Source organism: Seriola dumerili, unplaced genomic scaffold, assembly GCF_002260705.1.
Source record: "Seriola dumerili isolate Sdu_G_001 unplaced genomic scaffold, Sdu_1.0 BDQW01000432.1, whole genome shotgun sequence".
Lineage (NCBI taxonomy): Eukaryota > Metazoa > Chordata > Actinopteri > Carangiformes > Carangidae > Seriola > Seriola dumerili.
The window spans coordinates 1,282,856-1,298,382 of record NW_019174687.1 but is presented as its reverse complement, the minus strand read 5'-3'; the positions used below and the strand labels follow the sequence as shown (position 1 = coordinate 1,298,382).

General features: G+C 39.6%; 1 protein-coding gene across 2 annotated transcripts; it reads right to left on the bottom strand.

Moving 5' to 3' along the window:
• Positions 1–211: 211 nt before the first annotated feature.
• Positions 212–13,026, bottom strand: cunh5orf22 (chromosome unknown C5orf22 homolog). Of its 2 annotated transcripts, none has more exons than XM_022761819.1 (10): positions 12,739–13,026; positions 8,693–8,838; positions 7,348–7,497; positions 7,099–7,232; positions 4,663–4,982; positions 4,225–4,317; positions 2,776–2,897; positions 1,856–1,922; positions 1,495–1,634; positions 212–1,359 (listed from the first exon to the last, which is right to left on the bottom strand). In XM_022761819.1, the coding sequence occupies exons 1-10, from the start codon at positions 12,805–12,807 to the stop codon at positions 1,203–1,205; spliced, it is 1,398 nt and encodes a 465-aa protein (XP_022617540.1). In that variant the 5' UTR covers positions 12,808–13,026; the 3' UTR covers positions 212–1,202. The 2 variants fall into 2 exon arrangements, with proteins under 2 accessions (XP_022617540.1, XP_022617541.1); XM_022761820.1 differs by having other exon boundaries at positions 4,255–4,317.
• Between the last annotated feature and the right edge of the window lie 2,501 nt (positions 13,027–15,527).

Below are 15,527 nucleotides of genomic sequence, written 5' to 3'. Positions count from 1 at the left end.
AGTGATCCGCTTCAATGAGTTATTATACTGTATGTCATGTGAATAAAATGTGTAATCTAATTTAAAATTAGTTTTTCTTTATTTAGTTTGAGGGTCCTCGGTTAAATTTCATAGAAAAACCTAATCCAGATGCTGTGAGGGTCTTAAAAACAGGAAGAAACTACTAGACCTGCATTAGCAGAATGAAAACCAGGATAATTACTGTAGCTAAGCAGCTTTAATACAGACTTTAATACAGAGTTCAACAGATTCTACTGTTATAAACAGAAAATTTTGAATTTCCAAAACTCAACAGAAAGGTATTTAGAAAAACGTAAATGCCCACACTGCATGGACAGTACTGTCAGTACCGGTGCCATACCAGTACAGCTAGTGGAAAAGAAAATCTATCACTGACCAACAATAAGGTGACTATCTCAGCACATGTTGATGCATTCTGCCTTAAAGAATAGGTGTGGAAAGAGTCCATATTTTTGTTATGATCACCAGATCTCATGAATAGACCAACACTGTTAGTTTTCCTCTCAATATTTTCAGACTTCTCTGCTGTCTGTGGCAGTCCAAGCACATTGGTACCAACTGAACATGTAAACCCTTTTAAACTGGCTTTTAAAAATGCTCAGTAACTGTTCCTGTAACAGCTGGCCATTGTAGTTTTTAGCAAACAGTGCATTTGTTGGACACTGTTTTCAGTGGCAGATGAATACACGGTTGGTGCTGGTGTTTCCTGCAGCAGGACAGTGTGTGGAGGACTGAATCAAAATAAACTACAGTGTGTGTTCATGGTACTGCTGGAACATGTCACCCAGTTTAATAGTGTGCCTCATTGATGTGTTGTATAGTTTAATATTTTTGGACAACAATGGGGCCCTATGGCACAGAGGAATAAGTTAGTAGGATGCATTGAGGGTTGGTTTTAGTCTGCACATGGGATTTGTCAACTAAGGAAAAACAAAATTCCAGACTCATCTTTTAGCCTGTAATTTCACAGTAATCTGATTTGTATTCTGCAAAAACTAAATCCAGGATGGAGAACTTCTACAGCCACTTCAAATGTTAATACATGACATAATCATGACCTCCTGGACACACAAACCAAATACACTTCAAGATTCAGTGCAACAGCATCTGATGTGTCATTTTCATGTGGTTGTCTTTATCAAACACTATATCCACTCATGACATGTGTATGTGTGTGTTTGTTAAGAGGCCTGTGGTTGGCAGTCCAGAGTCTCAGTGCTGCTGTTTTCATAGTCTTTGTGTAAGTCCAGTGGTCCATACAGGGCCTCCAGTACAGCCAATACTCTGCTCTGGACAGAGTCCACCTGCTCTACTGGGCAGTATTCATCTAGACTGGACCTGAAACCACACACATTAACAAACACATTTAACCTTTCTTTCTGTACTGCTACACTTTTCACAAGACAATCTAAATTCTAAGTCTCCAGCTCTTTGTGCTGTAGATCTTTAACAATGTGTGGCTGTATTAGTTACCTAGACATAGTGACCAGTGTGGGTTTGGGCAGAGGCGTCAGAAACAGCTGTACAGCTGAGATGAGTCTGTCGATCTCCTCATCAGTGCTGATGTGGTGAGGCAGCTCGACAGAGTCACAGGTTAGCCCTGCCTGGTGGACCTGCGAGAGAACAGATGGAACAGAAGGAGGACACCAGCATTCCTAGATTCACACCACTAGCAGGGCTAAAAACAAATAACTGCATGGGTATATTGATTATAGCTGTAGCTATACCATAATATAGCAAATAACCACAGCGTAATTGTATACTAATATAATATCTATCATTACAATAAGTTGTTGTGGTTGTTGTAGCAGTGGTGCATTCACATTGTTCTTACCATCTCATAGTCAGGGCTCGGGTTTCTTGACTTCAAACTGCAAACCAGCTGTGCTAATGAAGCCATCCTGAAAACAAATGTACAAAGAGGTCAAATAACACACACTGACCGTGTCCAAATCACTGCTTGTTTACTTTATATTGCACATATTTATCATCTGCTTATATCCAAGTGTCCGAATTCCAAAAACTTTCAGCCAACAATCCCACATTTTAGACATGCAAAAATTAGTTATGAACTCTACAGCTGTCAATCATGATGGAAAATTATCATGATTAATAAGAGTCAGAAACCTCTATTTACTACTCACTGTAGAGTAAGCTACTGAGCATCTATTATTACGTAAACATGGCAACACACACATGATCCAGTCACACAGGTGTCTCCACATAGATTGACTGGTTAAACCTGTTGTCAGGACTGTGTTGGTCAGCTGTCTTCACAGGTTGAGTACTTGTCTTAACGATAGGTTAAACTGATTTGATGTGTAAAATCAGTTACCCATAAAGAGTTACATTAACGTCAAAGATAAGTTGTTTGTTGCAAATTTGATACAATTTGTCATGAAATCCCCAATAATGCAGCATGTTGTTATATACAGACAGTGACAAATTAAAGGAAAAACCACCATAAAGTGTCTTAGTCAGGTGCTGGGCCACAACGTGTGGAGAGCTTCAGTCCAACATCTCCTATAGGTGTTCAACTGACAGCTGAGATTTGGTGACTGTGAAGACCACAGCATGTGAACCATATCATTTTCATACTCAAACCATCAGTGACCCTTCCTGTCTTATGGATGGGGATATTGTCATTCTGTTTCTCCACTCATTATTCAGAGTTTATTCAGAGAATTTGTCACCATCTGTCCACTCATTACACAATCACAGTCCAGTCACAGTGAAATGAACCAGACTCTTTACCCAGGGTTGCTAGACCAGCGTGTCACCGTCTCTTCTCCATCGTCCTCAAGAAGATCAGCAAATGCTGCTTCCAGATCCTCTAACTGATGTATACGATGATCCACACACTCATCGAGCTCCTCCTGCGCAAACGCACGCACGCACGCACACACGCACACGCGCACACACACACACACACACACACACACACACACACTGTTCATTATCAAATCAGAACAGGATTCCTTCAAAAGTCTTCTGTACTGTTGTTGTGGTATGGCTCCGAAAATACAGCAATCTGCAGACAAATTACACACTGGTGTAACAAAACATCCAAACACAATAAACGATACAACACCAACACAACATTACATTAACAGTAAGATGTGACACACAAAGGTTATGAGTTGGTACAGATTTTCAGTTGGTTGTGTTAATAGGGGAAAAGTTGACAAATTAAAGGAAAAACCAACACACCACACTGGGCTGTGCATCAGTGGGGAGGAGGTCCAGCAGGCTGAGAATTTCAAATGCCTGGGAGTCCGAATATCAGAAGACCTGATCTGGAGCGCAAACACCGCACTCTTGGTGAAGAAAGGCCAGCAACACCTCTTCTTCCTGAGGACCCTCAGGCGCAAAAACCTCCCCCGAACACAGCTTTTTCCTGAGAGCTGTGGACAGTGGACAGCCGTGAAGTGTCTTCGTAAGATTTTGAGTCAACATCCACAACAGCTTCACTGCTCCTTTGGCACAGACTCTCCAAGTCTCTGGACTTTACTGGAGGATGAACTCCTATCTTCATAAAGATATTCCCTCATCTGTTTAGATGATGGCGGCAGAGAGCGCTGTCTCACATATAGCTCCAAAATAGCTCTCATAGGTGTTCACTTTGGTTGAGACCGGCTGACTGTGAAGGTCACAGCATGTGATTCACATCATTTTCATTCTCATCAAACCATCAGTGACCCCTTGTGAACTATGACTGGGGGCACTGGGGTATTGTCATTCTGTTTCTCCACTCATTCTTCAGGGTCTTCCTTTAATTTGTCACTGTCTGTATGTGTTGATGTTATTGTGGATGTATGAAAGAGTGCTGTATTAGTCAGTCATGATAAAAGAGGTTCCCATACATGCATATATCCACAGTGTATAACATATACTGCTACTTCTATTACTACCCCTAGTACAACTACCACCACCTTTAACAGAGAACATTTACTGTTTATGTTCTTGTGGTAACTGAAAATTACATTCTTACTCACTTACTCACTTGTGTGGAAATAATTACTTATATGTAATTAGTATATGTTGACAGAGAGTGCACAGTATATGTGTGTGTAGACAGTCCTCACAGATATATCGTTATTTTCCTCTTTAATTTTCTTCAACCACAACTGGTGACTTATGTGTTTACAGTCCTACTGTGTGTGTGTTTGTTTAGAAGACGGTGGTAGGTGGAGGCGGACTGACTGTTGTGTAATCTTTTGTTGAAAGTCTGACCTGCTCAGCATCAGGGCCGGGTCCCCTGAAGCTGTAGAGCTCCTTCAGGATAGTGTACTCCTCCTTCACACAGACAGAGACGACACAGAGCTAAGGTCAGTTCAAGAGAAACACCTTTAATGTTCCATCTCAGCTACAGTCAGTACCTCGTGTGGATGGACAAGGTTTTATATGTTAACACATTCGGCGCATTTATCCAGGATGTAATTATACAAATTTTTACAAAGTTGTTCTCATCAAGGACAATAACTGGAAAATGTTTAAAAATAAAGTGGCCGTAACAACTCTCTGCATTAGTAGATATTTAAATCAATACATGATTATGGGTAAAAAAAGAAAGAAGCTAAAGCTATGTGTGGTGTGTGTAGACTGTATAGGTGGTGTGTAAGACAGTGTGGAGGGACGTACCTGTGTGTATAATTCTTTGAAGGGATTCTTACATGAGAAGAAATCCAAGTCAATGTCCAGGATGTACGGCTCTGTCTCAACTAGAAATGCAGATATTCCCTTAACAACATAGTTGGTTGATCCTTCATCTTCATCATCATCAAGCCCTGAGCCTTTCCCATTGCCCCACTGTTCGTGGTTGACGTTGCTGCCCTCTGCTGGTTGCTGTGTGTCAGTGGCTGTTGAGAGGGGCTCAGAGCAGCTGGCTTCCCCAGCTCTGTTACTCTCTGTCCTCTGTCTCTTGGTAAACCACCTCTGTATGTCGTCCTCTGTCTTCTTCTCTGAAATCAGATGAAACAGCATAAGACTGTGGGAGATGAAAGTGTGTCCATCCTCATCAGAGAACTGAAGAAACAGAAGATATGATACAGAAATCAGAGGAAATAGGACAGAAGAAAACAAGAAAAACAACAAATAAAAGAGAATAAAATTAAATTCTGGTCATTAATGTTGGTGTTGGTGTTGAACACCATCTGTATAGTTGATTTGGCTAAGGTTTTTACAGCAGGCATCCTGGGTACAAGGAGCTGAGGATCGAACCTCTAACCTGCTCTACTGCCTGAACCACGGCCCCCAAATACTCAGACTTAATAAGGATATAAAATAAAAATAAAAAATAATTATGATATTATATCTGTAGGTAACAACAAGGGAAGGCCACCATATCCTTTAAATGAAGTTGCATACAGTGTAAGTGCTACCTTTTTAATTAGTTACTTGTTGAGTAACTCAAATCATGCAGCCAGTTTGACTGCAGGGCCGACTGACGTCCTCATTCATTTATTCCTTTAAACTTTGACTTGTTCTCCTGAAATAAAACTTTTCTTCAGATATGTGTGATTCCATGTTTTCCAGAGCAAACACACAGAACTGTGTCTGTACAGTGTGTTCAGGATTACAGTAAGACATATTTAGAGTAACATCAGTAATGAGCAAAATCTGTATGACTGCATGACTGATTTTTTTTTTTGAAAAACTCTTTCTTTTTATGAATATATGAGGGTCTGTCAAATCTTGAAACACATTCAACCTCAAACATTAGGACAAAATGTGAGAAGGAAGAGGCGATAATTACATCTGAGGAAGAATGGACAATATGGAAGTACCAGGGCAAGTGCACCAACTCACAGTAATGGAGGGAGTTTGGATGGAAGAACCTGATCAGGTATTTTATTACACCTTCTCAGAACACAACAAATCTATGCACGTCATGTGAGTACAGTAAAGAATCTGAACCCATCCTTTAAAGAGGAGAAGTAGACTACAAATATTTTATGAGGTAAGAAATTAAATCAGCATGTTTGGCTTTTTATATTCTAACAGAGTGCAATCCCCCCCATCTTTTGCACAAACTAGGTCATTTTAAAACACGTCTCTTTGACATAGAGGGCTGGATTCACTGAAGAGAGTTCTACACAACCAAATCAACACATCATCTTTGTGATCAGAGTGACTTAAAAGCACAATGCAGATTTTCTTTATGCAAATATTTTTTCATTGTTTTTATAAATGCAAAAACACTAGAAAAAGAAAACTGGAGCAATAATAGCTCCCGCTGTTTTAGAAATGCTTCAACATGGAAATAGAGGTTAGTTCACTTCAATCCTGTACACTGTGTATATGAATATAAGTATCATCAGTGAGTTCCACAGACAGAATTTTTGTCAGAACTAGGGCTGGGACGATTATCCGACGTAATCGACGTTGTCGATTATAAAAATCATTCGACGTGGAATTTTAGTGTCGACGCGTCGTGTAAAACCACACAGGGTAAATGTTCTTAGAACAAAACCGGAACTTTCTAATGGGACCGTTTATATCCATCGTCTTTGGTTTACCCGGATACAAGCGCAGCGCAAGGGCTGGGACAACGCGGTGACGTAATTGAAGTCATTGACTACGTGAATGATTTGCGTCTGTGTAATCTATTTGAACAACATGGCGGCGTCTACCAGCAGTACGACGGAGCGTGTGGAGCAACACGCGGCAAAAAAGGCTCGCACACAGTCCTCCAAAGTTTGGGAATACTTTAATGTTGACACCAACAGTGCGGTAGTCTGCAGACTCTGCAAAGTGCATCTTCATTTGTGTGTGTGTGTGTGTTGGACAGGGCAAATTGTTATATTAAATGACTAACTGGAAAATAATTGCAATAGAATTACTGTTAGGTTAATAAAAAAAATAATCGTTAGATTAGTTGAATAATCGAAAAAATAATCGCTAGATTAATCGTTTAAAGAATAATCGTTTGGGACAGCCCTAGTCAGAACACAAGAAAGTGTCAAGGCCACAGAAAAGCAGCCGACACTATCTCAGTGCGTACAGATGACCGGGGGGAAATCATAGAGTGAAACCAAGCTGAATGAATATGATTTATAAAAGGGAAAATAAACATACCTGTGAGTGATGAATGACCTGGTTTGACAGGATTCACTTTGACCACGTTCAGTCTGAGAGGTTTAGAGTTCTCCAGCTGCTCTTCACAAACGTAAAGACCATCACTGAGGAAGTAATTGTCTGTACTGGTCACCCTGCAGATGAAGAGGGCGGAGACAGACAGAGGGAGACAAGGCAGACAGTTAGTGGAGATTATGGCACACCATGAATGCTAAACAAAGAAATTCAGTATGTTGGAGTGTTTCCTACCTGATGGTGGTGGTGGAGGAGTCTCTGCCCACAGCCATCCTGTGTTCTCCCTCTCTGATCTGCTGGGCCCAGTATGGATGCAGCCATGCCACACAGGACACGTGACCAGCATACACCATGGGCATTATCCAGTTTTCTATACTCAACTCACTGAAAAAAAAAAAACAGGAAATACAACTAGAGCTCCAGGTAGAAATGTGAGAGAAGAGATGGTTTTTGGTTCTTATGGATCAACACTTCAAATAAAACACAGGAAAACAGGGGCCAATTAAAGGATCAGGTCTTCATGGTTTGGGGTTAATGTGTCCAGGCTTTATGATCTCAGCCTTCAATCAAGTACAATGGAAATTTTGTTAGTGGTGCAAGCACCACTGAAAATTTACATTTAAAAAATTCAGCAGCAACTTGACTTTCCAGAAACATTGTTCCTGTTATTCTGGATCAGGGATTTTCAAACTGTGAGCTGCACCTCCCCAGCTGGGGCTGAGGGAGAGACATGAGGACAAGATCCTGCATGAGGGGAAGGGACCAGGTGCAGACTAAGGTTCTAAAAGCAACAGGAAGTTAGTTTTTGTACTTTGTCTCATTGATTCAGCCTGTTTGTCAACACAGTCAGCAGCTGGAGCTAAAGCTGGAGCTGTGACACACAGCTCATGGAGGTGATCAAGGTTTTTTTGAGGCAATGAAGACTCCTACTCCTTCTGAAACCTGCTTGGAAATCAGAGAAAAACACTTACATATGGAGCCTCAGCTTCCTTCTGATCTGGCCTGACAATCACTATATTGTTAAGTTCTCATCAGTCACAGTAATCCATCCATCCTGTTCATACATGGGTACACTGACAGGGACGCAAGTTGTGGCACACCGGAAACTAAACTACTCCGTGGCAACATCATTCTTCTTGTTCATATTCTCCAAATCATTAGCCAGGACAAAGAAAAACAACATGTGACAAAAACTATTAAAATCAATGGGTGTGGCTGCTCTATATAAACCATACATCTAATTGATAACACAGATATGTTTCTGAGCGACTATTTCTTCAGTAGAAGGAGTAATAATTTGGGAGACTTTTTAGGCTTTTCTTGTGAAGCAGCCTCAGGTTCCTGTGTGGTTTGTAGAAACAGAGCCACATAGATATGGACATTAAGGGAATGTTTTTCAGTGGATATGGATTCTACAAACTGCAGGGAGATGTGATGAAAGTGTCAGCTGAAGATCTGTTCATGACATGCTCCTATACCCCACCCAAAAACTGAGTCTTCACAACCCAAGAATGAAAGAGAGAGAGTGAATGAGTGAGAATGAAATGAACTGGGTTGTAATAAACTGCATGTTCCATACCTGAGCAGTTTCTCCTTATCAAAGACTGTGTCTGCGGACATGTTGACAGGGATGAGCAGATCAGGATGGGAGTCCAGATGAACCATCTTTATGTTCTTTGCTGGGAGGTGTCTCGATGCAATGGCACGGTAGATGTGATGAACCACCTGGTCGAGAGACAGTTAAATAAGCTCGTTTAAGTTTTTCTTTTAATACTTTTTCAACAAACAAAAACAAAACTATATAAAACATACACAATATATATTCTAGAAATAAAATAACACACTGTAATAATCCAAAACTAAATAGATTAAAAAATTGTTTCTCCTATATTTCATAATCACCAATGTCCCACCATACAGTCAACATAAAGCAAGACAAGCCAGGCGCCTGTAAAACTGCATATCAATCATCTCTAAATTCACTCTCCACTCACCCAGTAAACTTTCCAAGTCTGCATTTTTTAAACTGCTCTTGTTTTCCTTCAATAGAGCAGCTCATTTTTTTTTAAGGATATACATGCAGAAAGTTCCTTTAAACACCAATACCTGGCCTGTTTACTTTTTTAAATGATAATGCTATCATCAGTTTTTCCTGTAACAAACATCTACAAAGCTCTGCTCTTTCTTCCTCATATCCTGTTCTTCTGAAAACAACCCAATAAGAAAAAAATATCTTCTATCATATTTTTCTTCTTCCCCAAACTTCTTCATTTTATTACATCTTAATCCCAACATAGTGGAAAATGTTCCCTTGGATTGTCCACCTTGAAAACACCAATCTGGGATGTTACTGTTACACTTATTCAGCTATTTTTGATGTTTGATATAATATATGTTGTTTGCGTTGGAGCTCCTTTACAAGTATCTTCCCATCATCGTCATCATCATCATCATCATCATCATCATCTTCTTCCTCCTCCTCCTCAAATGAAAAGCCTTCCTGTAAATCCTCTCTCTAAACTCTAAGTTTAGCTTCAGAAGACTCAGGGGACCCAGATATAAGTAAGTCATAAGTCGTCCCATTCTCATGAACTCTATCTCTGTTACACCTTGGGGCGTTTCTTCAAATATGGTACAAATGTTCTCTTGGACTCAAGGATGAACTGATTAGATTTTGGTGGTTAAAGTCAAAAGTCAAGGTCAAGGTCACAATGACCTCACAAAACACTTTTTAGCCATTACTTAAGACTTCACACAGCAATTATCACAAAATGTCAAATTCTTCCATATTGGTAGAGGTGTATAATACCTGACCTAGTGATTGATTCCACAATAGAATTATAATTACAGTTCACTACTTGTTTTATATGTTTACACTAGGGCTGTCCCAAACGATTATTCTTTAAACGATTAATCTAGCGATTATTTTTTCGATTATTCAACTAATCTAACGATTATTTTTTTTATTAACCTAACAGTAATTTTATTGCAATTATTTTCCAGTTAGTCATTTAATATAACAATTTGCCCTGTCCAACACACACACACACACAAATGAAGATGCACTTTGCAGAGTCTGCAGACTACCGCACTGTTGGTGTCAAGATTAAAGTATTCCCAAACTTTGGAGGACTGTGTGCGAGCCTTTTTTGCCGCGTGTTGCTCCACACGCTCCGTCGTACTGCTGGTAGACGCCGCCATGTTGTTCAAATAGTTGTTCAATACACAGACGCAAATCATTCACGTAGTCAATGACTTCAATTACGTCACCGCGTTGTCCAAGCCCTTGCGCTGCGCTTGTATCTGGGTAAACCAAAGACGATGGATATAAACGGGGGGTCAGCCCTATGTTCCCACAGCCCTATGTTCGCACAGCCCTATGTTCCCACATTTCTAAGAATGTTTTGAAAATTAGGCCCTATTTTCCCACAGTTTTATATGTTCCCATAAGCCCATGTCCAGACTAACCCGGGTAATATTTATCCAGTTAGCCCTTCCGTCCACATTAGAACGGTGAATTCCGTAACTGAAAACAATGCTTTACAAAAACGATCGCTGAGGTGGATAAATGTGAAGACGCCGTGGAACGTGGATGCAAAGCGTTCTGAAAAGGTATAAAAGGGGAATATAGGGCTGTGGGAACATAGGGCTGTGGGAACATAGACACGCTCCCATAAATGGTCCCATTAGAAAGTTCTGGTTTTGTTCTATGAACATTTACCCTGTGTGGTTTTACACGACGCGTCGACACTAAAATTCCACGTCGAATCATTTTTATAATCGACGTGGATTACGTCAGATCATCGTCCCAGCCCTAGTTTACACCCAAATCTATAAAATGATTTGCATCCTTAAACTGCAGATGTGTGCAGATTACATCTCTCTTTGGAGTTTATCAACATTATTCATTTTTTAGCCTGAATTCATCAAATGTATTAATTACTTCTAACAAGGTCGGAATGGACTTTTCCAGGTGTCTAAGAAAACAATGACGTCGTCAGCATACGAAGAAATATGGTGATCTGTTTGACCGGTAGGTACACCAGAGATCTCTGTATGGGATTGAACAGCCATGGCCAGGGGTTCTATACCTATTGTAAAAAAAAAAGTCATGATAAAGGGCATCCTTTATGGATCTTGATAGGTTTTGACATTGTTTTATTCCTAAATACTTTTGCGTCACGGTCAGTATATAACAGTTTTCCCTATTTGATGTCATATCCTCTATTATCATATCAGTGTTGTATTTGTCTGACAGAAGCTCAACATGAACTTTTATCTAGTTTTAAGTCACATACACTTTTTATACCTTGGTGGTTTTCAACTACACTGCTCAAAAAAAAAAAAGTCCTCTAGTGGGACCTGTGCTCACAGCCCAGCACCGTGCAGCTTGATTGGCATTCACCAGAGAACACCAGAATTGGCAGGTCTGCCACTGGCGCCCCATTCTCTTCACAGATGAGAGCAGGTTCACACTGAGCACATGTGTGAAAGCGTCTGGAGACGCCGTGGTGAACGTTATGTTGCCTGTAACATCATCCAGCATGACCAGTTTGGCGGTGATGGTCTGGGGAGGCATATCCTTGGACAGACCTCCAATGTCATAGCCCAACAGTACCCTGACTGCTGTTAAGTACTGGGCTGAAATCCTCAGAGCCATTGTCAGACCTTTCACTGGTGCAGTGGGCCCTGAGTTCCTCCTGGTGCAGGACAACGCCCAGCCTCATGTGGCCAGTGTGTGTAGGCAGTTCCTGGATGACGAAGGCATTGGTGCCATTGACTTGCCCTCACGTTCCCCTGACCTAAATCCAATTGAGCACCTATGGGACGTTATGTATCAGTGCATCCGACACTGCCAAGTACTGCCACAGACTGTCCAGGAGCTCACTGATGCCCTGATCCAGGTCTGGGAGGAGATCCCCCAGGACACCATCCGCCGACTCATCAGGAGCATGCCCAGACGTTGTCAGGAGTGTATACAGGCATACAGGGGCCATACACACTACTGAGTCACATTATGAGCTGCTGTGATGAAATTCACGCAAATTGGATCAGCCTGTGATTTCAATTTTGCACTTTATATTCAGTGTGATTGTGAATCCAGCCCTCAGTGGGTTAATGATTTTGGTTCCCATTGACTGTAGTTATGTCATTTTGTTCTCAACAAATTAGACAATGTAAATCAGTATAGATTTTCAACTTGAATAATTTGTTCATCAAGATCCGATGTGATTAAAGATTTTTGAGTCTCTTAAATTTGTAACAAATAAGAAGTCCATGTCAGCAGTTAATATCTATTCTGAAATGCTTGTCTGAAGAAGTCTGCCACTTAAGTTATATATTTGTCTTATTTGCTCTTATTTATTCAATTTATGTATTCATTCCATTATTTTTCTTCTTTTTTGTTTGTTTTGTTTATTGTGAGGTTTGTTTTATTGAAGAACTGATATGTCTGATTCATACATAAATATATATATATATTTATTTACCTGCTATATTTATTATATATATATGTATTCAGCTAAAGTTACAACTAGCTGAGTATGCTAACACACAGTCATTTACTTCAGTGCACCTCTTGAGAGGAGACAACGCTACAGTTATTTTACAGCTACATTGCCTTACGTCGTGGTGGTCCTCCACTATCCACACCGGCAGCTCCTTGTAGAACCTCTTCATCAGTACACAGCTCATGTTGACAGGGGGGAACTAATGTTTTCTCCGTCAGTGACAGAATCGTTAACATTACACTTGACTTGAGCTAATTAACGTCGCGTTTTCACGTGTCCAGTTGCAGCAGCACATTGTTACACTTTCTGATAATTATACCCAGCTGAACCAGCTACAGCCAGAGACATTAGAGAAACCTTACAGAGGATCTTTGCTGCTACTTTCAACCAGCTGGCACAAGTGAACAACACCGGAACTGACACCGACAATTGTTTTTATGTCCGGGTGGAAACAAGAGACAGGGTACAGGTTCCTCAGGTCATCGGGTTATAAAAAAAGAGAAAAATTAATATAATCATGATAATAATAATAAACTTTATTTATATCGCACTTTTCTTAGCAAATTTAGCGCTGTACAGAAAGAAAATGGGGAATTAACAACAGCACTTAAAAACAAAAGAAAAACACATAACACAGAAGTAAATTACACAAAAATATAAATTGTCCATATCATTGGGAAAATAAAACACAACAACATACTTAAAAGTTTTCCAATAAAAACTGATTTAAGAAGAGTTTTATAAGACACTAATAATGACTTTAACATTAGATTACTGGAAGCTTGAAGCATTATACAAGAGAAACTGTTGAGATTAGGGACCTACACTGTAAAAGATATAAAACAACAACTTTCAATGTCCAAAAATAGACCTGAAAAAGTCTCTTTTTTTTCATACAATATCCGGAATTATCCTTGTATTGATATACAAAGATACCAGTGGTTTTGTGGTGAGATGTACATATCTACACTATTAAACTAAAATTTTGAGTATCATTCTAACACACATTGGTTTATATGAAATCAAAACCAAGCTTAAAGTGCTTCAGATAGAACAGTTCATTATGCTAAGTCGCGCTAACATTTGATAGATATGTAGAGTCTAACACTTATTAAAAGACGTTTTGAGAATGTCCCTTTTCCAGCACAACAATTTCCTTTTAACAAAATAGAAATATTAACATTTCTACTTACAGATGGTGCATGGACAACTGTATACAGACAGCACCAAGAGAATATATTGGGAATACAGATACATTTGATTAAATGTGACATATTTTCATGTAGCTATGAAAATGATTCCTTTCTGTCCTAAGTCTGTTTTAATTACCAATGAGAACTGTGTGTGTTAGATCCAGCAGTCTCTCAACACTCTCTTATTACACTGATACCATATGACAAAGAAATAAATTCACAGTTCACAACAGAAAATATGCATATGATATATGATATGATTAATAAAATATCAATCTTTACTTTGTCGATCTTTAAAAATATTGTGGTAGTATAGTAAAATAAAATCATTTAAAAATATATAAGCTCACTGTAAAGTCACAAAACCCAACCACATACCATTTGAATCCTTATTACATCTCCTTACTATTATTATTAACTGTTATTACATTTGTAGATTCCTCCAGTAGCAGGCACAAAGCACAAGGTCATGGTTAAAACACAGGGTTTATTACTATGCCACACCAATCTGTGAGAACTGGGCTGAAAGAAAAAATAGGATACAATAAGTAGAATGCATATGTCTTGTTGAATTTACACCTGATTTTGCTGCTCGTTTTTATCTGCTAGCTTAAAGCTGATCAACCCAGGACAAGATCATATTAGTCCAATACTCTCTGTCTCACTCATGTATGCATGTACAGGTCCCTCTAAACTTCTGTGGTTGGAAAGCGTCTGCAGCTCTACTGCAGCAGTGAAACCAAAACCAACAGAGAAGAGGTCTGTGTTGAGAGATCTCAGAGTTTGTTGCTGAGACAGAGACAGGTCTTCAATAAAGTAAATTTTCTCCTGATCCGTCTGAACATTTTAATGTCAGAATGTTCTGAAGATCTGTGGCTTGTGAAAAATTGATTCAATATTTACTTTAGTGACTGTGGGGTGAAGTAATGATAATCTGGGATCAGGTTCACTTCTCTCATTGGAGTGAACTGACTCAGACCTGCTGCTGGTCTCCTAAAGGGGCGGGAGGTGGAGAAAACATGTGACACAGATACAGGAAATGATTGTAAGTTCCTTGTCTTCTTTCTAACTGTCTCTGGCCATAACATCTTGGTAATATGTCATTGTTGTTGACAGCTTGTTCTGCTGCCCCCAAGTGGCAGAAAAATCTGCTATTACGACTTTAAATTACCTCAAACTGAAATAGCAGGCTATAAACTATAAAATGGGTTATTAAAGCACTGAGAAAAGTCAGTTCTTCTTCTCCAATACAATCTACAATTTCACAACTACTATGTCTCATGCACAGGAAATTACATTCATTGAATAGCTCACTTTAGAAAAATGAAATACAGTAAGGAGTTGATAGTGATTGTGAAACTAGGAGAGTGATTGTGAAAATGCAGAAAAATACATCATAAAAAGAAAGATTTTTCCCATCAGTTTGTGTAAACAATAACTCATATGCCTCTCTCTCTCTCTCTTTCTCTCTCTCACACACACACACGCACACACACACACACAGAGAAAGATAAATTTAAATTCTGAAAACCTTCTTCTTTATGATCTTAGACCAACTCTATCAGTGGGATCAGTGTTTCCTGTGTAGATGTGTGATGGGATTCATTCAGTGTGTGTGTGTGAGAGAAAGTCTGCTTACCTTTGATCTTGGTGGCCTCTGAGAGCAATGCTAGCAAAGCAAAGGCTTTGATCTCTCACATCCTCTCCTTTT